The 24,876-nt window shown below is 33.0% G+C and overlaps 2 protein-coding genes across 2 annotated transcripts; both read left to right on the top strand.

The window, feature by feature from the left end:
* Window positions 1-2,036: 2,036 nt before the first annotated feature.
* Window positions 2,037-24,503, top strand: LOC134260935 (chromatin assembly factor 1 subunit B-like). The gene is made up of 13 exons (XM_062743458.1): window positions 2,037-2,090; window positions 5,018-5,142; window positions 5,288-5,393; window positions 5,547-5,573; window positions 5,813-5,924; window positions 10,370-10,473; window positions 11,833-11,929; window positions 12,411-12,680; window positions 12,950-13,047; window positions 13,240-13,291; window positions 22,290-22,415; window positions 22,992-23,178; window positions 23,519-24,503. Exons 2-13 carry the CDS (start codon window positions 5,020-5,022, stop codon window positions 23,849-23,851), a joined length of 1,635 nt encoding a protein of 544 aa, XP_062599442.1. The 5' UTR covers window positions 2,037-2,090; window positions 5,018-5,019; the 3' UTR covers window positions 23,852-24,503.
* LOC134260934 (uncharacterized) lies at window positions 6,442-7,215 on the top strand. The gene is made up of 2 exons (XM_062743457.1): window positions 6,442-6,769; window positions 6,923-7,215. Exons 1-2 carry the CDS (start codon window positions 6,632-6,634, stop codon window positions 7,064-7,066), a joined length of 282 nt encoding a protein of 93 aa, XP_062599441.1. The 5' UTR covers window positions 6,442-6,631; the 3' UTR covers window positions 7,067-7,215.
* Window positions 24,504-24,876: the final 373 nt, after the last annotated feature.

Below are 24,876 nucleotides of genomic sequence, written 5' to 3'. Positions count from 1 at the left end.
ATAAATATGATTGTGTATATTTTATTCAATCAAAAACTTTGAAATTTCGATAATTTATGATTTTATCCATTTTGATATGACTCATGCCAAGAAATCTCGTCCGATTTCGACAGCGATGGAGTCAATAAAAGTGTAATTGATGCAAATCACCCATATTCCCAAAACGCCAGCAAGACAATTTACGGCAGCAGACTTTTGGGGGGTGGATCCTAGGCCTAGGTTTTAAGCTTTCTTAGTTAAAGAAAAAATAAACTTCTACCCCAGGAAGTAGTACAAATACCCTAAAAAGTTACTGTCAAATATCTTTATTTTCAAAATACGTTTATTTAAAAAAAAATATTGGACTGAAGAAAATAAGAAAAAAACAATCAAAAGAAAATATTCACTTTAAAATGAAAATATACATGTAACCGGTTCTTGGGTTTTAAATAAAACGACAAGATGGTTCAGGGTGTGGATCCATGAATTTATTACGGTATATTGGATAGGATAAATCGGATCAACCCCATTTATGGAATAATGTGAATTCCTAACTCCTAGCTAAACCAATCTGACTTCACTTCAAATATATCTGACAGGAATAAGGGTGGTGTCTCCAACACTTAAACATAGGTAATTTCACTATACACAGGTACACCCTTCAGAAACCAGTTCTCATAATAAGGGAAATCATTATAGTAATTCCCGCCAATTCTACCTTAAAACCAATCAACCACACTGACCAATAGAAATCAATGTCCCACTACAAAATGGAATAACCCATTCACAACATTACCTGGTAGTCTACCTGGAATGCAACACTTAACTAAATAGGGGTGTTTAGGTTTATAACAGACACTGAACAAGACAACATAGAGTGTTAGTAAATCGCATTGCGCAGCGCTGAATGAATGAGTGAATGACTGAATGAATAAAATAAAGAATGAGAATAATGTGTACAATTTAAAATACATATCTTAAAAATATAAAAAGTACAACTACCACATACACATAGCCAATCGGGTAACGTCTACCCATTCAGTACTCGTCTCCATCTTGGTTCAACCAGGAAATGATGTAAACTTCCGGAAATTTGGTACTCTTTTATCTATATTTCGACGCGGTACTTCCACAACTACCCGATGTCAATTTATTTGTACTGAGAAAAAATATTTTGAAATTGAATTACGTAAAAAAAATTGAAAGGCAGCTTATTTTATTAAAGAATTACTTTACTATAATTATTTTCATTCCCCCCCCCCCCACCCGAAAAAGACAATTGGGGGGGGGGGGGGGGGGGGGGCAAAGGCTTCTAAATAACTAATATTCTACCTATAATTTTAACCCAGTACTTTTTAAGATCCCTCCCTCAAAACTGCAGACATTAATTGTTTCCGCGCGTCTCCCAGGGGAAGAATCACAGATTAATGTTAATTCGGCTTTTATTGAGTTTGCTATACGGAGAGAATGCTAAGGTTTTCTTGGCATGTATTATATTCTGCGCGGTTCCTAGAACTTCTGTCCGAACACCCCCTCCCTTTTCGAAATAATTTAGTGGATTCTCCACTATTAGACAAAACCATCTTAACTATACATGAAAAAGCTACTTAGATGAAATGTTAATTAAAGGATGTTAGAAAAACATGAAGGAAAAAAACCTTAAACCCCCCCCCCCCCTCCCTAAAAAAAAAACCATTGATTGGTATTGTTTTTGTTTTTTTACTCTCAAAGAGATTGGGAATTAAAGGCAGTTTGCTTCGATTTTTATTAAATTTCTCAATTTGGCGGGGATTAATGGAGTGTGGTTTTAGAAAGAAAGGGGACAGTCAAAGAAAAAAAAATTACCTCACCAAAAAAAAGACAAGCAATACCTTTTTTTTTGGAGGGGACGGGTCCAACTTCTTTCGGTGCCAAATTTTACTTACGCTACTACAGAAGTTTAACCTTTTTCATGCTTATCTGTGTTCCATAAAATTATTTCTTTTCTCGAACAACGTACCGGAACTAAAAACCTTGACCGTAATTGGTTTTGTTTCTTATTCAAGCGTCTGAAAAACCAAGAACAAGAGAAAAATTTGCCGCCAAATTTATTGTAAACACAGTAGTGCCAGGTAATGAGTGCTATATTGTCCAAAAAGCAAATACAGGGTATCAGAATATAGGTTTTGAATTTAACAGCCAGTGTCAGAATATGGAATAGTGTATTGCTATAGTTAATAATGGTATATTTGTCAGGACGAAAAGTGTGCTGAGAATCAGCTGATCCATCATTTCCATGCTAGGAGTTAAATTAACTCCTAGCATGGAATGATGGAATAAAGACGACAGAACAATGGACGTTCTTGCTAAGATCTCTTTATGGCGAACGTGTTTTTCTACTTTTAAATATCTGCCAACCTATGTGCTTTAGCTCAGAAGTATGATGGTTGGGCAGATTTTCATTAATGACAATGACCATGAATGTTTATCATATGTCAGTGTTTGAAACTCGCTGTAAAATTAGCTAGATATACAGTACGAGCCTGAAAAAATAATTGTTTTTTTATAAGTTTCTTTTAGCAATATTGTGAATGGGGCCAGCTCATTATATATTTGATCCCGGACTTGTAAGCTGATGAATTCTACCCATTTGTTTGTTATACAGGTCCAGTCCAAGACTATTTCTACCTACGTAGCTATTAATAGCTACCTAGGTATTTAAAGCTACCCAAAGTAGCTATTTTTACCTACTTTCTGCTTTACTCGCATTTTGTGGCCAAATGCAGGAACGGCGCAACATGGAGAGCACAACATTTTTTAATAAAGTCACACTGATGATGAATATGACAAAAATTTGGCCAAAAAATGATTACTTCGTATCTTATCAATTTTGCATAGAAACTAATGTAAAATTGCCGATTCAGGAAGTAATCATTGTTTGGCCTAAATTTTGTCGTATTCATCATTAGTTTGACTGTATCAAACGATATGGTATTCAGCATGTTGCGCCGTTTGGTCTTTGTACCGCAAAATGCAGAAATTATAAAAAGTAGGTAAAAATAGCTACTTTGGGTAGCTTTAAATACCTAGGTAGCTATTAATAGCTACGTAGGTAGAAATAGTCTTTGGACTGGACCTGTTATACTTTGCAACCAGTAATAGCTGATGTGAGAGAGTTTTATCAAATATACAAATACAAATACTTTATTGACACAAACACAATTACAATAATTGGCAAAGGCCCACTGAACATCATTAAATGTTTACATATTTTTCAAAAATTGTCAAGTAATTGACTTCTAAGTTCAAAACAGTCTCTGATAAATTTAACAGTAACTTTCAAGACTTTTTGTATATTACTGTTTACATATAATTGTAACATATATTTCTCATTGCTAAAATTATTATTTTTTTTTGTTATGTTATAATGTGTTTCTTAGCTTAGAGTAAGAATTACATTGAAAAAGAAAATGTATTTCATCCTCAATCACACCAGTATTACAAACATTACAATATCTTTCATTTCTTGATGTGGAAATATATCTACCACTTTCTATTGCAAGTTTATGTGCGCTTAGTCTAATTCTACTAAGAGAGGATCTCTCAGATCTTTTTTTGAGTAAATCAACATAAGGACTTCTTTTTCCTGAGTATACTTTCTTGAAGAAATCAAGTTTTTCTGAACCAAAGATTTTTGACGTTTGCTCCTGAGTGCACTGATCAATGATTCTTTGTTTAATGTTTGGTAAAAGGTGTTGGATGGAACCTGTATATTTTGTAATGTTTGAGAATCCAAGATTATCTAGAATAGAAAATAATTTCTTAGTCAAGAATTACAGTTACTTGTGGATTGGTAAAGTTTAAAGGCCAAAGAATCAGAAGTTTTCAGGTGATTCCAATATTTGATACTAGAGAGGGAAATTTTGGACCAAAGTGGTAGTCTTTTAAGTTTCGCTAAACAACCAGCATTGGATGTTTTGCAGTGCACTCCAAGGATGTCTTTAATAAATTTTAGGTGAAAATTTTCAATATTTGAAATATCTTTGGATGAGAGATCCACTCCCCATATTTCACTACAATAGAGAAGAACTGGAAGTACAATAGCATAAAGAGTTTTTCTAAAAGTTTACATGGGTTATCAAATCCAATAATTCTTTTCATTTTAAAACATGCTTTTCTAGCCTTTTCAATAAGCACAGCTCTTGCTAAATTAAACTTCCTATTACATTTCATCAATATATGAATTTAAATTTAAGAGAAAAATTCACTCGTCCAGCCAGCATCAATATATATATGTGCTAATCTGTTCGCCCCTGACAAAATTTGTGCATCTCAGGTGGTGGGACGCACGGTTATTTCAAACTCTGCATATGTATTGGATTATGATCAATGCATTGCCAGGAAATGTATGTAACAGCAGATCTGTGAATTAGTGGTAGTCTACAAAAAAGAATGGAATATTGACAAGACAAGATTTCTAGGCTCTTTTTCTTCAAAACCAGGAAGCTATTAACTGGCTGTTAGAATTGTTTAGCTTTTAAACAGTATTAAATAAAATCTTGATTGAATGGTTAAGATCATACAGCTAGCATTACTTTAAGTCTGTACCCTTAAAAATAAATGAAGATCTGAAAAGTCTCTAAGAATATGCAGGTGGTTTGTGCACAATAAATAAACATGTTATTGGTTTTCCAATAGTTTTCAACCAAATGCGTTATCTTTGTTATAGCAGAGACAAAGAGATTCACATTTAAAAAGTAGAAGGATATCCAGGGTTCCTTTCCTAATGGGGAGTTTAGAAGGAATACCAAAATAATGAAAAATTACATTTTAATATGTATGCCATAATGGTCTGGAAATTCCCTGGCCCCCAGGTCTCGGGGACAACCCTGGTTCATATCATCAAATAATTCATAATGTTAAACGTTCACAAGTTAATTCAACCTTACAATAAACAACATTTAAATAAAGGAGAGGAGGGATTTGAAACAAGTGACCTACGTCCATCCAGTGGGAGATGTTGAACATAAATGCAGTATGGTTTTTGTATATTTGATAGAAATGAAGGTTACAACCCCCGAGATATCCTGGCATGAACGTGATCCTGTATACAGTGCCGATTTCCAACCCGGAAAACACAACATCCAGAGAATCGTCACAGCTGGTGTTGACAAATATGCCAGGGTAATGAAGCCATTTTTATTCATATCCCCAGCAAAATCACTAATGTTGTCTTAATTATAAAAAAAAAAAAATCAATGACTGTTATTTGCAATCTATTTTGTATCTTTAAATTATGGATGTATGCTGAAAGAATTTTTCTTTTCAGATATGGAAAGTATCTGTTGATACAGAGGGAAAATGCAGTGTGGAATTTCTATCCAACTTGAAGAGACATTCAAAGTCTGTAAATGTCTGCCGGTTTTCTCCAGATGGTTTGTTCTAATCCCTTATTCAAATTTTTTTTTTATATATTTTTCATCTTTGAAAGAAATAAAAGAAAATCCTCATATGAATATGATAAATAATCAGTGAATAATTTCTAAGGATGTCTTAGATTTTATTTAATTGTATTTTCTTTTCTATAGGAGAATATTTGGCAACAGCTGGAGATGGTAATGTATTTGAAAGAATGTTTTATGATTTAGATAAATTTACATATAATATTATACATGTATGTGTTAATGGAAGATCATTGATATAAATAACCCAAAATTTATCTCATTTTGACCAAGTTGATCTTTCGCCCATTTGAAAAATGTAAAAGATAAATAATTTCTTATTGAAAAAATGTAAACTTTAAAGAGATATTCAGAAAAGTGAACCAATTTAACATGGCATCTTTCATCTTCAGATGAAGTTGTGATATTATGGAAGTTGAGTGATTCTACAGCAAACCCCGGAAATCTCTTCCAAGAGGACGATGAAGACAACAAAGAAACTTGGGTCACCTGTAAAGTTTTCAGGTACTGCTCTTAAAGGAAACGTATGGTCAAAAATTTAATTTTAACATATGAAACCTGGTACCATGTAGATAACATAACTTCACAAATTAAAATGAATTACTGCTGATAACAAGAAATAATCGGTCTTTTACACTGAAAACTAAGCTGACTGGGAGAATCCCTTATCATGGCGGCTGATGACGTACTAACGTCTATTCATATCACAGCTGCTGTGCCTGTCGCACTAAATGGGTTACAGAGTCGCAGTGTTTCACATTCCAGTAACCAAAAATGCCGGAGTGCCAAGCAAAATTTTGCACTGTGGTCAGAGGAAAAGGAATATCTACCTTTAGCATTCCTGACCCAAAAAAGAATTATGAACTTTGTGCAAAATGGATTCATAACCTTGGGAATGCAAAATTAAATCCAAAAACTTTTGTTTATTCAAATGATAAAATTGTATGTGAACGGCATTTTAAAGAAGATTGTTTCAAAGAGGATATGATGGTAGGTACATATTTTTTTAGTTGTTTGAGGTTTTAGATTTAATACTTTGATCTGTATAATTAACAAGGATTTCTATACAAATCTGAAATATATTATACCCATGCATTATCATTATTTAAAAAAAAAATAAACCCCCTTTGAATATTGTATTCACTGCATGCTAAGAATAAAAAGGAAACACCGCTTAATTTTTTTTTTGAGTGAAATTACTATAATTTTTAATGGCTAAGATAATGGGATACACGCCAAAGAGAAAGCAATTAAAAGAGGATGCAGTACCTACAGTGTTTGATGACAGCAAGCCTGAGAAAATAAGAGAAACAAGCTTAAAAAGATCTGAGAAAAGGGACAAACAAGAGGTAATTATATAAGCTATTAACATTATCCTCATACTTGAACAAATAAATATAACAGCAAACTACATGCTAAAATTAATATACATTTGCATGTATAACATCGATTGTGAGTAGATTTATAATTAAAATTCATTACAATTTCTTTTCATTTTACAGCTAATCAGAAGTCTTGTGAAAACGAATAAAGACACAAATGCAAAGCCTGATGACCAACCTGGTCCATCAACAGCGAATAAAACAGGTTATTTGATACCTTCTCTAATATTATCTGGTAAAGTTTTACAATCAAGGTCACTTTAATTCCCTCTGTGCTGTTAATCTTTCAAGGCTTGACATTTACGCGGCAATTACAGGAGTGTAGTGCTATATCAACTGATTTGTTCTGTATAAAGTTTCACATTGCAACATTCTTTCTTCACAGATGTGCCAATAAATCAAAGAAAGAGAAGATCAGCAGGAAAAGTAAAATCTTCAAAAAAGATAAAGGTGAATACTGAGTGTAATACATGACCCTTCATGGAAATTGTAAATTTAGTACAATATGAGCATGATGAATCAATAATCAATTTTCTTTATATTTAGCTCAATGAAGAAATGAAAAATAAGGAAACTTCAACTATTTCTATCCAATCAGAAGATAAATCAACTTCATGCAATATACAAATAGAAATGCCCAGTCATTGTCCAACATGCATCCTAACGAGCAATCCGATGATTTCAATATCAGATCATGTTTATTCTAAAGTGCCAAGTGAACCGGACCCACCTCTTACATCCACTCCCATGAAAAAGCCTGTCTCAGATTCCTTTCATGATTCACTAGAGAATGTGTCCCCAGTACATGAGATAGATGATTCTTTTCATTTTTCTGAAAATTCATTTGAATCACCAGTTTCATCACCAAGTGCAAGTTTTTCTATTCCCATGGGTGCAGAAAATAATTTACCAAAGGATACAGTCAATGAATCAAAGTTTATGGTTTTTTCAAGCTGTCTGGATGTTCTTTTCAAAATGATTGTATGTCAGATCTGTCATTCACCATTTGATTTTGATGATGTAAGGAAAACCGTCGATGGAAGTGCATTGAAGGTCAGTTTTACATGTTTAAATAATCACTCCTATTCCTGGAAATCTCAACCATATATTGGAAAGCAACCTGTAGGAAATATCCTTTTGACAGCAGCAACATATGCCTCAGGAAATACATTCTCTTCTTTATCAAGCTTTGCAAGTACATTAGGATTAAATTTCATTTCCAAATCTGTATTTTATGATATTGGAAACAAATTTGTTTTGCCTGCAATAGATATTTTTTACAATGAGCAAAGAACTGTTTTACACGAACGTCTTAAAAACAAACCATTGACAGTTATTGGAGATGGACGATGTGATAGTCCTGGGTTTTGTGCAAAATACTGCACATACACTATTATGGAAGCTGTAAGCTCTGCAATACTAGATTTCAAGGTCATTCAAGTTACAGAATCTGGTTCATCATCCCGTATGGAGCTTGAGGGATTCAAACGCTCTTTCAATTCTCTTATTGATAATAACATCAATATCAAAATTTTCTGCAGTGACAGGCATGTACAAATAAGAAAATATGTAAAGGATCAATTGCCGCACGTTTCCCATCAATTTGATGTCTGGCATATGGCAAATAGCATTCGTAAAAAATTGGTGGCTATAGCAAAGAAAAAAGAAAATGAAGATTTGATGCCATGGGTAAGGAGCATAATAAATCATGTTTGGTACTGTGCTGCAGAATGTAGAGGAGATCCAGAGCTACTGATTGAGATGTGGACATCAATTTTACACCATATTCAGAATGTCCACTCCTTCAATGGGGAAAAATACACTGAATGTGGTCATCCTCCGCTTTCTTTAGAGCAGTCTCGAAGGAAAAAATGGCTTCAGAAGAAAAACAAGGCATATAAAGCACTGGAAAAAATTATAATGGACAAACGAATACAAAAGGATTTAAAACAACTCAACCATTTTTGTCACACAGGAGAAATTGAGGTGTACCATTCTATGATGCTGAAATATGTTCCAAAACGACAAGAATTTCAGTACCCCCAAATGGTTGCAAGAACCCAATTGGCTGTTCTTGATCATAACTTTAATTTGAATAGGGGTGTAAAAATTGACAAATATGGCCAGGAAGTATTTGCCCCTCAGTGTTCTAAAGCTACAGGAAGGTGGACTGTGAAGAGTCGATATGAGGAAAAAAATTATTCCTTTCGAAAGGAATTGCTTGAAATTACTTTGGAGAATAAAATATCTGAAAATATATTCACAACACCCCATCAAAGAAAGGCCAAGGATTTACCAAAGAACATCGCAAAAATTCCAGCTCCTGATAAGTCGGATTTGATAGAATCTCATTTTTCTCGCTACAAATTAAATTAATTGGACGCCCGTGTTACACTAGTTCTCAGTGAAGAATGAAAAAGAACATAAATGTCAAGGTGATAAAGTTTTATTTAGTCTGAATCCGAACTTGATGACTCGCTATGGAAACCCTCATACTCATCATCTGGGAATGCTTTTCTGATTTTAATCACAACACAAGCAGGTAACACCACTCGATTCTTTTTCCCTAATGGCTGTCCCCTCCTCACAAAACAAATAAATTGCCTATATGCCATGAGCCTTGATTGCCTACAATTAAAAAGAAAAATCAGTAACTATTGACTGGATATTGATCCATGCATTAACTTTTATGCAATTTAATTTCAGATGATAAAACTCATATTTATTAATTGTTTAGTAATTAATGTATATTCTCAAATATGTGATACTTATTTTTAAATTTCTTATTGTATTTCACTAAATTTTTTACTACAAAGAAATAAATATTTCTTTTTAAAATGACTTCCATAATTTATTTACAACTACTCACCTGTTTGTCAGAACTTGGGGAGCCTGTCCACTTTTCCTTTTATATCGTAAAAATGCAACATATGCCGTTTCAAGAACTACTCTATTTAGACACACCATGTCAAAGTCACTATGCTGTGAAATACATGGACATAGCGATGAAATATAATTTTCAGCATAATGCTCAAATTCCTTACAGCATACACATTCTCTTTGACTTGGAAGAATGTCACAATGTCCACACGTGCACCAATTGGTATTATCACCTCTTTCATTTATTTCATTTACTCCCAAATCATCAGAGCTTTCAGCTGAAGCTGCCAATAATTCTTCTTCATTAAACTCCGGCTCATATTGATAACCTTTGCATTCAGACATGACCTGTTTCCTGTCACTTTGAGCTTCAGAGGCGGAATTGCCTGTCATACGTCATAAACAGATGGAATTGTGGGAAATATAGTAAAGAACGGTAACTTTATCTTTCAAAATGGCGGCCCCCAGTAGCTTTAATATATCTATAATTACAAAGTGTTTTCTACATAACGAACTATTATCAGATAAAAATACCCGGTGGAATATTTATCAGACCATTCAACCTTTGAAATTTGAAAATATTTTTGCAAACCATACGTTTCCTTTAAATATCATCGTATTTAGTATGTATAATCATTGAACTACAATGTTTTGACAGCAGTTTATTTGTTATTTCATCTTTGACAGAGGCCACTTAGAGGAGGTATATGACTTGAGTTGGTCTTCAGACAGCAAGAGAATAGTATCAGGATCTATGGATAACACAGCCATTTTATGGGATGTTGTCAAAGGTATGACAAGTGTACTCACTCAAGACAAAAAAATGCATAAACTAAAACAAAATATTCTCGCAAACATACATGTAAGCGTAGCAAACCTCTTGTTCATTGGAAGTCTGAAAAGCTTGTGGTTTGTAATGTCTGCAAGTTAGATGAAGTTGAATAGAATATCACTGATGAGGAATTCTGTTGAACACAAGGCCAAAAATAAAATTAGCTTTGTTTGGTGTTGCCGGCCAACACAGGTAAATCGGTGCGGTCAGAAGAATTTTTTTCAGCTGCTACGGATCGTAACTTTTTTCATTCTGTATATCCGGACTTAGGTGTCTGTTCATTTGAGTAATATACAAACTGGGAAAGAATCATGTAAACGCTTGATTGATCAGGGATTAATCTAGGTTTTTGGGGAAAGTACCCTTTCTTGAGAAATTGGGAATATCAGCCAGGGTCTGGGAACTACTCAAGCGAGTGCAGGGCAAGCCCTGATTGGGAGCAAAATCAATTTCAGCATTTTTATGACCATTTAAACATGTTTAAAGCATATTAAGTAGCAAAGTAAAACCATATTTCTCATATTCTGAAAATATTTACTTTAAATTTTCAGATTTTATGAAAGAAAATAAATATTTCAGGCTTTTATTATTGTATTAAAGGGGAATATTTTACTAATCAAAAGGGGAAAATTAGATTTCAGGGGAAATTTTCTCTAGGGGAAAAACACCAAATATCGGTATTAAATATGCCCTAGATTAATCCCTGTCGATTGAACAATTTTCATTCAGAGGTGTCTATGTGATGTTGAAAATGCATATCACAAATCCAAGCATGGTTGTCGAAAGCGGTAAACTCTTTATAACAGGAGTTGATGGCATGACTCTCCACGGTAATGTGTGTAATGGCAAAAATATACTGACGAATCATTTATACCAGTTTGAATTAGAAATTTCAAGGTACAACGTCCTGTCCGATTTGCTAGATTAACCTAGCAGCTATGCTTGGATTCATGCATATGAAACCAACTTTCTAATAATTTAATATTGGGCGATTTTTTATACCATATTTATTAATGGTTTAAAGCTAATAGGGTTTGAAAACAAATAACAACCGGAAATTAATTCGGACTGCAGTTGTTGTTAAACAATCGGAAACCCATGACACCCGGAAACTAACAACATTTCTGAAATTGAAAAAAAAAAATTTCCCCTACCTACCGACCCAAACGTATTAAGACTGAGTCGGCAACGACAAATCAACAATATTTTAATTGTGGCCCAATCTTTCATTGAAGGTATGAATGATACAGTGATCATGTGAATACAAGTGATGTTTCATTAAGAAATTATTTTGACAATACCTGCTTTATATTTGTAGAACAAAAAATTGCCATGTTTAATGAGCACAGAAGTTTTGTTCAGGGAGTAGCCATGGATCCACTAAATGAATACATTGCCACCATGAGCACAGACAGGTAATTTACTTACTATTATTTACTATTTACTCACATATTACCAGCTTGATAGGCTTCCACTGTTATCTATTAAAAAAAAAAACAGTCTCAACCAACTGAAGAAACACCAGGGAACTGCAATGCGGAGTATCCTTTCCCTTAAAGCATACCTATAAATCAAGACAGCAATCGACATTGATTCTGAAGCAAATTACATTCCTTCCAATTTACGCAGAGGATAACTCTGTTGCGAGGGGATCATTTCCATCTCCCACAAACTCCATTGGGAGGGGATAACGAAATAAAAAGAAAATTGAAAGCACATGAATATGTCAATTGCTGATCTATACAGTTCATAGAACAGGTAAAATTTACTTCCTAATCAAAGCAATCTTTCTCACTTTCACTTCCATAAATGAAGGCTAACGTCATGATAAAGGAATGGATTCAAAAATCCATTTGCTCTGTGTTAATGAAATCCAATTAATTTTCTCTTCCACAGGTCTTGTAGGATATTTAATCTCTCCAGCAAATCCTGTGTCTACAATGTCTCCAAGATGTCTCTGCCTGTTCCGAAAAACTCAGAGGGTAATCCTGACGTAAAGCCAAAGTCTTTCCGCATGTTCCATGACGACACGATGAGGTCATTTTTCAGACGGTTAAGTTTTTCCCCTGATGGGGAGATTCTTATAGTTCCAGCAGGATGTATGGAAATGGGGGAGAATAAAATCATTAACTCCACATACTTACTGCCAAGATCCTGTCTGAACAAGTAAGGGAGTTTATTTATCACTTATGCAGCTGAAATTGCCAAGAAGTTTGGTTTTGTAGTGTATTGCAGGACATAAAATTTATAAGTTAAATAACAAACATGGAAGTTTAAAGTAATGGGCAAGTATTATTTTAGTTCTTAGGTTTTACATTCTGATGAAAAATTGCTAAATAATTAAAAACATTCAAAATCCGAATACTTTTGTTAGATGAAAAGTATTGCACAATGTATATGACTTCTCCTTGGCTGATAGTCAGTCTTGTTTTCAGGCCCGCAGCTTATCTACCTAGTCCTCAGAAAATCACAATCTGTGTCAGGTGCTGTCCTTGTTATTTCAAATTACAGAAAAACAATGAAAACTCACCAGGTATGTGTATATTTTATTATTATCACAAACATGTAATTACTGTTATATATATTGCATAACAAGAATGTATTGTTATTTCATGGAAGTACAACTTAATGATATGTTACCAAAGTTGAAGTATCCTCAGAGAAATTGTTTACAAGTATGCTTTGTAATTGATGCATTATGAAATTGACATTTATTTCTTAATAGATCATTCAAATAATAACAAGAAAGAATGGGAAAAGTGCTCATCATTATTTGCGTAAGTACATAGTGTTTCTGTTCATACATGTACTTTGCAACTTTGTCATGTAAATGGAGGAAAAACAACAAAAACTGGATTATCAGCCACAAATTGGAGCCTAATTAGTAAAAGTACAAGGTCATTTTAGATAGATATATTAAGGATGTTCGATCCTGAGATTTTGAGCATATTTTGGTCAGGTCCTTTATTTATAAAATTATGCATCATTTTTAGGGCTGTCACGGTTACCTGAAATGACCCGGAACCGCGGAACAATTAATTCGGGTCGGGTACGGTTCCGTTTTTCTGGAATTCGGTTCGGTTCCGATTTGTATAATAGAGTAGATTTTACTATAAAATTGCGTCAGAAACGAGAGTTTTGTTAATAAATTGTCATTAAAAGGCAGGGTTTCAGATCGGCCATTTGCCAATAAAAGTTTACCTGCCATGTTGGCCTATAAGTTTGACATTGAACAGACACAATAGCCGATTATCTTCTGTATGTAAAGGCCGGTCGTATAATTTTTCCTCCATTCAGATCCGATTGTTTTTCTCTACTTTCTGCAACTGCCGATTCAATCAGCCAATGACATTTTGGTATAAATAGATCTTGACAAAATACTCTATAATTTTATTTCCAAACCCAACTGCAAGGAGCATAAAGTAGTGATGAATGTTTAAAACATCGAAGGAATCCATGCCATGTTGTTATTTTTACCGCCATGATTGAATATGGGGTCGGACTAATAGCAGGAAACGGACAATGTTGCAAGGTTTTACTAAGGGAAAAAAAATAGTCTAGGTAATCTTTAAACGTAATTATACATTAAATATCATCAGAGATACAAGTCTTATTTTTGGATTGCTATTTTTAAAAATTGTAATCCCAAGAAATAAATACATTTACATGTAATGAAAGGTGGGACTAATATAAGTTAAATACCCATTGAATGGAATTAAAAAAAAACAATTCCCATTCTGTTTCAATATATTAATTTTGTTTAAAAGAAACAAAATAATATTTCCACCTTATTAAAAGGAAAATTAATATACAAGTTTGAATATTTTATGCAATAAAATGACTATTTTGTAAAAGTTTGACAGAAATCTGAGTTAGTTTAACTTTTCTATTGGCCTATAATTTTAGGAAGTTTAGGACAGAATGGCCTATAACTTTTCTGGTAAATATGCCATATGTCCTGTAGTTACTTATTTCAATCTGAAACCCTGAAAGGTGATTTAAATTATTTGGTACAGTTGTTGTCTAGTCAGTAGACTACTTTAAACTAGTTAGAAATAAAATTTAAAGAAAAAAATATCATGTCCTGAAATGTAAAAAAGGGTTGATTTGGGCCATTCTTAGTTGAAAATAATACAAATCATGAGCTTTTCTTCCATTACCTACCCGACCCGAGAAACCCGAAACCGAACCTCAAAAAATCAGAACCGACCCGACCCGAAAAATTTTGGAACCGTGACAGCCCTAATCATTTTTAAGTTCCAACATTAAATCTGAATTCTACAGTGCAAATGTAACTATATTCAATGAAAAAACCGCGATTAAATTCCCATCAATTATAATTAAGCTAGGGACTTTATTTTGTGGCGGAAGGTTTTTTAGACGAAAATGATCAGTTTTTCCATTTTGAACTTTAACAGTACTGTTAATTTTGGATTCCTACTGTTCCATGCTGGTTGCACACAAAGCTGTTTTTTGCAGTGAAATGTGTTATACTGGTTCTGAAATATCTATTAAATTATTTCTTATGAATTCTATCAACACAGTGTGACAAATATTGTAGATATATTCTGATAATCCGGGGGAAATTGAGCCAATTTTAACGTAAAATTGACACTTTTTTAGTAATATCTGAAAATTTACCCCAATTTTGGTGTTCTTTTCTAAATATTCAAGATAAAGAATCAGGGGCATTAAGACCCTAAATATGCCCCAACCATAATGGACAAAATATTATAAATATTAAAAGAATTATGATTGAGTCACACCTTTTCAGACATATTTTGATGAAAAAACCACAATTAAGACATTTTGGGGTCAATACAAAAATAACACTATTTTCACCGATTTCTTGAAATTCTTAATAATTTTTTTCCCTGTAAATATGATTAAAGAAATAAAAGATTGATGTTTAATACAAATACAACAGAAATGATCTTAAACATGTGAATAGAAACTATTTTTTTAGCTAAAAGTGATAAAAAAACGGATTTGAATGTAAAACAGTTGTTTTTGTCCCCAGTTTTCGCGAAAGCAGGGGGACATTAAATCTCATTCGTCTGTCTGTCAGTCTGTCCGTCACAAAGACTTTAACCTTGCCCATATCTTTTGATTTAGTGGAGCTATGACTTTCATATTACACATGTGTATTCCTTGTTACAAGACCTTTCTTTGGGTACCACCAAATTTGACCTTGACTTTTGAGTTTAACCCACTTTTACACAAAAATTCCAAACTTTTACTTTGGCCATAACTTTTGAATGGTAGGTACTAGGACTTTCATATTTTACATATGATTCTTTGTGGCAAGACCTTTTATTGGATACCAACAACCTTGACCTTTTGACCTTGACCATGGAGTTTCACGTACTTATGAAAAAACTTTAACCTTGACCATTACTTTTGAACGGTGAGGACTAAGGCTTTCGTACTTCACATATGTAATCCTTGTAAAAAGACATTCCATTGGATACCAACAACTTTTACCCATTGACCTTGGAGTTCTAACTACTTTTTAAACTTTAACCTTGGTCACAACTTTTAAACAGTAGATACTAGGACTTCTATTTTTCACATATGTATTCTTTGAGTCAAGACCTTTCATTGGATACCAACAACCTTTACCTTTTGACCTTGACCTTTGAGATTTACGTACTTATGAATAAACTTTAACCTTGATCATAGCTTTTGAAATGTGAGAGCTAGGGCTTTCCTACTTCACATATGTAATCCTTTGAGAAGACCTTTCATTGGATACCAACAACTTTCACCCTTTGACCTTAACATTGGAGTTTTCACTACTTTTAAAAAACTTTAATTCTGGTCACAACTTTTGAACGGTAGATAATAAGTTTTTCATATTTCACATATATATTTTTTGTAGCAAGAGCTTTAATTGGATATCAACAACTTTGACCTTGACCTTAAAGATTTATGTACTTATAATTAAACTTTAACCTTGACCATAACTTTTGAACGGTAATGGCTAGGACTTTCGTACTTCACATAGGTAATCCTTGTGAGAAGATATTTCATTGGATATCAACAACTTTGACCCTTTGATCTTGACCTTGGAGTTGACCTACTTTAAAAACTTCTACTTTGGCCATAAGTTTTTAACGGTCAGGATTAGGGTTTTCATCCTTCAAAAAAATGAACTTCAATGATAATTTCTAAATAAATGACATATGATAGGGTGTTCACATTAGACACAATATGTCATAAAAAATAACATCCCACTCACAAAGACACCAAAAGCGGGGCGCCACAATTCTTTGAATTTTGCTTGTATGTATTTAACATAAAAATACATTGAATGCACAAAGTGAACAAACAAGAAATGTATTCAACAACATTTTTAATAACAATTCATTAAACTTGACAAAAATAACAATAAGGGAATTCAGTTTGCATAAACAAATTCCAGAACTCCCATCACCCACCTATACTTTTACCAAAAAGATCATATAAGTTAAACATCACACCACTCATGCCTTATACACTACATTTACTCATAATAACATAATGTTTATCATCCTCACAATGTCATAAAAATGATCTAAGCATCAAAGAATTAGTTATTCTAGTACATGTTTGTCTGGAAAGGTTTTGTAATTACATTGTATTACAAAAATAACAAGTACTTGTATATAGTCATGTTAATTATTAACAAAGTTCAATATGCTAATAAACACACTGCATAATAAACTATAATTGTTAGTTTTATCTGAGAAACATTTTGTGATGCATTATGCATTTTACATCAGTAAATTAATTTCAATAACAATTAATCATATGATAATAACAAATCATTTCATTTGTCAAAGTACATAATTCATCTTTCAATATTTACAACCGAACTTATTAAACTCATGCAATGAATATAATAAGTTTTTGGGATGTACAATGTACTATATTTTAATTTCTCAATTATATAACAGATGTTAAGAAATCACAATTTAAGCATAAAAAAAAAATAGATACATAAAAATCCCTATTTACAATCAATTAATGACAATATATACACAGCCTTCCACTATATTGTTGAAAACAATAATGGGAGTCTAATGCAGTGGATATCATAACCTGCAGATTGATTGATTGATTGATTGTATATTGTTTAACGTCCCTCTTGAGAATTTTCATTCATATGGAGACGCCTATAATCTGCAGAATGTTCACTCTCAATAAACCAATGTCACAATTCATGTCACACTTCCGTTGCCCTCTTTTCACTTTCTGATGAGCCATCCATTACTGCTGGTTGCACAGCTGCATCCTCAAGGTAGTCAGCCCAGTCTTAAATAGGTCTTACTGCAAAGTTTGTGTGTCTTTCATAGCCAAGAAACCACAATACTGAGGCCACATGGGCTCATGCCCCGACAACTCTGGCTCCAGCACAACACTGACAATACCAACAAGTAACAGCTCCAGTAACAGGATATTGTTTTGGACCATCTCCAGGCATCCTACAATTAAAATATAAATATCAAAATTAAATTACTATATATATTATGTAACTATACACTTTTTGTCTATAACTATGGAATGAGGGGGGTTACTTGTACAGTGTATATACATTTGCATCAGATTTTCTTTATATATGAGAAAAAGGGAATAATTTATTAATATCACCAGGTATAATATATAATTATTTCATTCATGAAATCAATTTAAATAGCAGTTTTATTGATTTACCTATTTGAGTTTAATGAATAAAATCCAAGGCAAGGACATTATTGGGTACTTGAAATTAAAACAAAAAAGATGAAGCTTGTAATGACAAACATTTTTTTTTTCATTTAAATGGTGATTTAAATGAATTTATAATATTCCAAGGTAATCTAATTATTTTTTTAATACTTACAAAAGTTTAATTTTGACATTAATAATATTTTAATTAATAAGTTAAAAAAACAACAAAAATACATTGTTCCCACAAGAAAAATAGAAAGAATTTATATTGTTTATTCTGCAAAGAACATTAATTAGATTTAGTGATGTTAGCTTATTTTTAAGAAACATTTTTTTTTATTTCTTTAACGGTTTAACATAAAAAAAAAAACAAACAAAAAAACTCTTACCATTTTTTTTTTATTTTTGACTGTTATAGCACACCATACATTTACACAAAGTACACAGGTACCAGGGTAAGGTCTCTTGAATTGAACTTGAATACACAAACGCTATACTCGGTTGTATTTGTACTCAGACAGAAAAATATGTTATAAACACCAACCTAGAAATGTTGTATATTTATATTTTAATGCCGTATATGTAAAGATTTTTACAACTGATAAAACGCGGCTAATCATGCAGATCAACCGGCCGATCGAGGGTTCATGAATGAATCATGAATATTAGGGCCTAAATCAAAAAGTATCGATGATTAAGTCATTTTTTTATAATCTATTTTTTTTCTTTGAAAGAAGATAGCATGTTGTGTTCCTGTTTGATATATTTTAGATCTATACACATTTTCTATTTTCAACTGTTTGACATGCATGTGATGATTACCGCCCCCCCGAGTTCATGGAGTTACCGGAGTCTGTCATGTCGAATCTTCTATGATTAATAAGTATAGGAGGGGATTTAATTTTGAACAGTGCACGTAAAATTACAATTGCTCTGATTTTCATTTCATCCCTACCTGTTAAATGGTTAGAACTTCGGTAAACATGGTAAATCTACTGTCAATTTTTCTGTTTCCTCCAACTTTGTTTACGTCTGAATATAAAAACCGAAACCGGAAGCGATCAAAACCGGCCTGAAAAACATCGTTTTATATATTTTTCATGGTGGCCGCATGCAAACAACAGAATGATACTTTGGGAAATAATTTATTGTGCCATTTTAAACAATATATTAATTTTTTATCGTGTTGTTTGCGTGCGGCCATATCTAAATCTTGTTTTGAATGTGAGAATTTGATGGAAATTTATCAATTCCGGAAAAATCACACAACTTCACATCGTGATAACTCAACTACAAATCATATGTTGAAAATTTTATTGCTATTTACATCAAACTGGACATCTCGTTATATGAAAAATAAACCAACTTAAGAGTAGCACTGGTATAAAATTTTTTGAAAAATATTGGGCAGCTCATATATGCTTACTGCCCCTGATTCTTTGACTTTGCTTAAAATCAGAAAAAGTTTAAGACTTTAAAATAATTTTCTTGCTTATTAAATTTTCAATGCCAGAAAAATAACATTTTATTAGTGCAGAAAGGTCAAATAATTGATTATGCGAAGCAATTGGAAACTTTTTCATATTCACAATTTTTAAGTGTCTTTTTTTAAACAAACTTAGAGTTCACTTTGTTTCATGCTTTAATTGGATAAAAATATTGGAGGGAAAATGTCAAAAATGTAATTTTTAATTAAGACACAAATTTCAGTGCAAAAAGGTCATATTGAATGTATTGTAGCACCAACAGAAGCGTATTGACCCCCATTTTTAGCTCTACTGGTCAGAGACCAGAAGAGCTTATGCGATAGTAATGCGTCCGGCGTCCGTCCGTCTGTCTGTCTGTCCGTCTGTAAACAATTTTTCAAAACGCTACTCCTCCTACAGTTTTGGTCTGATTTCAATATAACTTGGCACACAAGTAGACTACACTAAGATACATAGAATAGTGCATCGGTTTTTAATTTCGATGAACGGTGTTGCCATGGTTACTAAAAATAGAATTATCTGTGAAATTCCTTTAAAATGCTACTCCTTCTACAGTTTTGGTCTGATTTCAGTATAACTTGGCACACAAGTAGACTACACTAAGATACATAGAATAGTGCATCGGTTTTTTAATTTCGATGAACGGTGTTGCCATGGTTACTAAAAATAGAATTTTCTATGAAATTCCATTAAAATGCTACTCCTTCTACAGTTTTGGTCTGATTTCAATATAACTTGGCACACAAGTAGACTACACTAAGATACATAGAATAGTGCATCGGTTTTTAATTTCGATGAACGGTATTGCCATTATTAATAAAAATAGATTTTTTCTGTGAAATTCCTTTAAAACGCTACTCCTTCTACAGTTTTGGTCTGATTTCAATATAACTTGGCACACAAGTAGACTACACTAAGATTCATAGAATAGTGCATCGGTTTTTAATTTTGATGAACGGTGTTGCCATGGTTACTAAAAATAGAATTTTCTATGAAATTCCTTTGAAACGCTACTCCTTCTACAGTTTTGGTCTGATTTCAGTATAACTTGGCACACAAGTAGACTACACTAAGATACATAGAATAGTGCATCGGTTTTTGATTTCGATGAACGGTGTAACCATGGTTACTAAAAATAGAATTATCTGTGAAATTCCTTTAAAACGCTACTCCTTCTACAGTTCTAGTTTGATTTCAAAATAAGTCGGCACACAAGTAGCATAGTTGCCAACTCACCCGATTTCGTCGGGTCACACCCGATTTTTCAACCTGTAACCCGATTATTTTTTATGACCCGGCGGGTCATGCTTATCACCCGATTTTTGCCGATCAACCCGAAAGTCTCCCGATTTTCCGGATTTGGTTCGTAAATTAGGTTGCACTTTTAACTTCCAGTTACAACCCAAGCTTAGATCTACGTAAACAATGCCGATGGATTAATTATCAGTGCAGGTGTAAACAATTAAATGGGTGTTGTTTTAACAAATCAATGTTTGAAGTCAATTAAAATGGCTTCCGATAGAACTAGATCGTTATGAGGGCCAACAGGAACAAATTGAACCAAACACATGTCTCTGATTGAACCAAGAAAAAGAGAAACGATATTTATGTACATATCAAGGAATCTTGGAAAAAAAAAAATTTTATTCTAGATAAAATAAAGTGATCGAAGACAGTGTAGGCCTAACTTCACATTTAAAACATATTGCAGTAGTTAATTAATTAAGAAAGAGGAAAAATAACTTCAAAACTGAAATTGGTATACTTTCAAATTTAGCAGAAACTGAAAAGGCTTTAAAAAAAATGCACATTTACTTCAGGTCAATACTGATACATGAAACCTTCAATTTTCATTTTTAACATGTAAATTTAAATCAAATTATGTATGAATTTTTTGTCATAGTAAATTTAATCCTTTTTCAATAAAAGAATTCTCTATACACAAATACTTTGTATATATATGTATAAAATTTAATCATGGTAAATATGTCGTGAATGTCGTTACGCGTTATGACCAGATTTTTTACTTTCCAAATCTGGTCATGACCAGATTTTTACATGCTGGAGGTTGGCAAGTATGACAAGTAGACTACACAAAGATACATAAAATAGTGGAATTGGTTTTTGATAAGTACAAACCAGTAGAGCTACAGTCTCGACAGAGACTTCTGGTTTGATTTGAATTTTAATTAAGCTATGTATGCAGAAACTTAAAATATACTTTGCAAAAAAAGTTTAAGACTTTAAATATCAGGATCGAACATCGTTAATAGAGGTCTTCAGTAAGGGTTGATGCTTTGTATAAAAGTTTACCAGTTGCAACTTTTGTCAGATAGAGACTTGCTGGTGCTATCACATATAAAAAATTCATTGCACTCATAAATCTCAATTATTTTCTTGTCACTTTTTTAAACAAAATGTGTACAATTCTCACTAGAAAGTAAACTGTCTAGTTCAATATGGATACATCACTACCATTGCTGCAATGGTTGACTTGGCAAACCAATCACAGGACTATAATTATTTTTATTGCTGTGGTGCTTTTATATTAACAAATCTTAAATAAAATGCCTTTAGTGTTTTCTGGTCATTTCAGGTTACCATACAGAATGGTTTTTGCAGTTGGTACAGAGGATTCTGTCTTGTTGTATGACACCCAGCAACAGTCTCCATTTGCTTACATCAGTAATATACACTATCATCAACTTAGTGATTTAGCATGGTGAGTTATCTGTACTTTCATCAACTATATCATACATGTATATATTCAAATAATAGGATTTGAATTTATTTTTTAACTTCAGTTACCTATTGCTATAGGTTTTTGTTCACCATTATACAATCTGTTATGAGATGTCAATCTTGTGTTAATAGATGAACAAGTTGAGATTCTTTATAACTATTGAACCAATTTTAACAAATTTTGGCATATAGCATTTATGGGGAAGGGAAACAAAAAATGTAAATTTCATATTCCCTTTCCAAAAACAGGACAGTTCACTTAAAATATGATCCTTATCAGTCAATAGATCAAGATCACTTATGCAGACACATTTGTCTATCATGTCATGCCCTACTCAAGCCTTTGAAATATGGCCAAGAAAGCTGCAGTTGTTAGCTGACCTCACCTGAGTTAGGATGAGTTTACGCTAATCCCAAATTTTATATAATTTAATTAAGTAACAATTCTGAATTATATACTATGTCAATGTATTTGTATTCATGATTTTAAGAATTATATTGCAATATAAATGAGATACATATTATACAGTATATTACTATATGAATTTTACATTAGGAGTCCAGATGGACGAACTCTTCTGGTTAGCTCCACCGATGGTTACTGTACATTTATCCATTTTGACAAAGATGAACTTGGGGAACTATACACAGAAACAAAAGTTGAAAGTTCAGAGGTCAAAGAAGAGAAAGAGAAGACACCATCGGAAAAGTCGAGTCCAACTGCTTCCTCAGTCAGTTCAAAGGTCAGCTGCTGGGAGTTGAATCCATTTCAGTTTTGTTGTGAATTATGACAAGAAATTTTTAATAGAAAATCCATCCATACTGTTCAAATTTTAGAGCTGTAGGTTCTTTGTTGGACCAAGCCCCCCCTCCCTCCCCCTAAAACACAAAAGTTTCAATCTTTAAGAGCAGTTACTCTCAAACCTGTTTCCTTGGCAGAGAAAGAAGAGAAACAAAGGAAATAATTGTTTTAGTTAATTTTGATGGATAAGTATAAATAATTCATTCTTCCATTGTTTTAATTGATACTAGTTTAAAAGAAAAAAGAAGAATGAAAATTTAATTCTGACTGTTTGTTTTCAGTCGGAAGAACCAGTCATTATGGATACAGATAGTGGAGATCTAAATCTGGTGTTGGAGACCACGAACGATGCTACCTCACCAATAGTAACCACTCAAAACCAGACAGACATGTCTGAAAATAGTGCTAAAAAGGACGCTAATGATTCAATCAAAGCTAGCACACCCTCGGATGTCCAGACCACTCCCTTAGGACCAGGCAAAGAGGGGACCAGACAACAAAATTCTAGCACCCCCTCGGCAATGAGTAAAAGTGAGGCGGGGGCTAAAGGGACCCCTACAGGGCAGCCAAGGAGGATTCAGTTTATTACTCTGTCCAGTGGGAAAGCATCTTGAATAGATTTATTTTACATGGATATTTGAGGGAAAAAAATTATGATGTTAGAGGTATTGAAAGCTATTGGTCATACTTACTGGTGATGATGTGTACTTGGAAGAGAGAAGGATGTGGTTGGAATTTGAATGAACTGTGCTTGGTGTATTCTGAACTGTAGATGGCTGTGCTGTTTTTAGTTGAAATTGTGTTCTTTTTTTTGTGTAGGAGGCGCCAGTCTGCACATCAACAGAAATACAATCGGAATTTACACACTAGGGGAACTTAACTGTTTCTTCAGTTGGTCCAAGAGACTATTTATATGTTAACGATATTCTGTTTTCTGAGTAAGAATAGGCTTGAGTGTATTAACATGTAAATGCAATTCTGCTTGCTCAGTAAGAAGAAAGTTTACTTCTTTGTTACTGCAAATCAAATGGAACAGCTCATGGTGTGTAATTTGTGTTAACAGTAACATTAAACTTGCCCTTTGCTGACAGTTAGTTGGCTTGATTGATAGGGAATTTATAAGTGGTAGCATATACATATGTCATATGTTTATTTCTATTTATTATTTTTGTAAGCAAATTTACTAGTTAGATTTTTAATACTATAAATACAGTACATGTGCATATGTAACCAACTTTTTAAAAAGAGGCAGGAAAATAAAAAAAAGTGCCATTACAATTTTGTAATTAATGCTGTTCACTGAAGCACAGAAAGAGGGACACAATTATTAGCCTCTAAATCTTTATACATTTGTCATGGATGGACCAGGATGGTACATGTATCACTTTCCGTCCCTGTGCTTGTACTTTTTGTGACTGATTCATAACTTGAATACTTGAGGCGCATGGAATCATCAAACTTGGGCAGATTATGCATCTTTAGAACCATACATTAAATTCACTGGGACCTTTAATGAAGATGATATTGCCAAATATGGTAAAACAATGTCTAGTTTAAATCAGACTTTTCATTGGCCAAAAAGAAAATTATTAACATGATCAAGCCACATTATGCTGCCTACGGATATTAAATTGTTATT

Source organism: Saccostrea cucullata, unplaced genomic scaffold (genome assembly GCF_032062105.1).
Source record: "Saccostrea cucullata isolate Sc308-1 unplaced genomic scaffold, CSIRO_AGI_Scuc_v1 ctg1300, whole genome shotgun sequence".
NCBI classification, from domain to species: Eukaryota; Metazoa; Mollusca; class Bivalvia; order Ostreida; family Ostreidae; genus Saccostrea; species Saccostrea cuccullata.
Note: the sequence above shows the minus strand (reverse complement) of the source record. Positions and strands in the feature narration are given on the sequence as shown.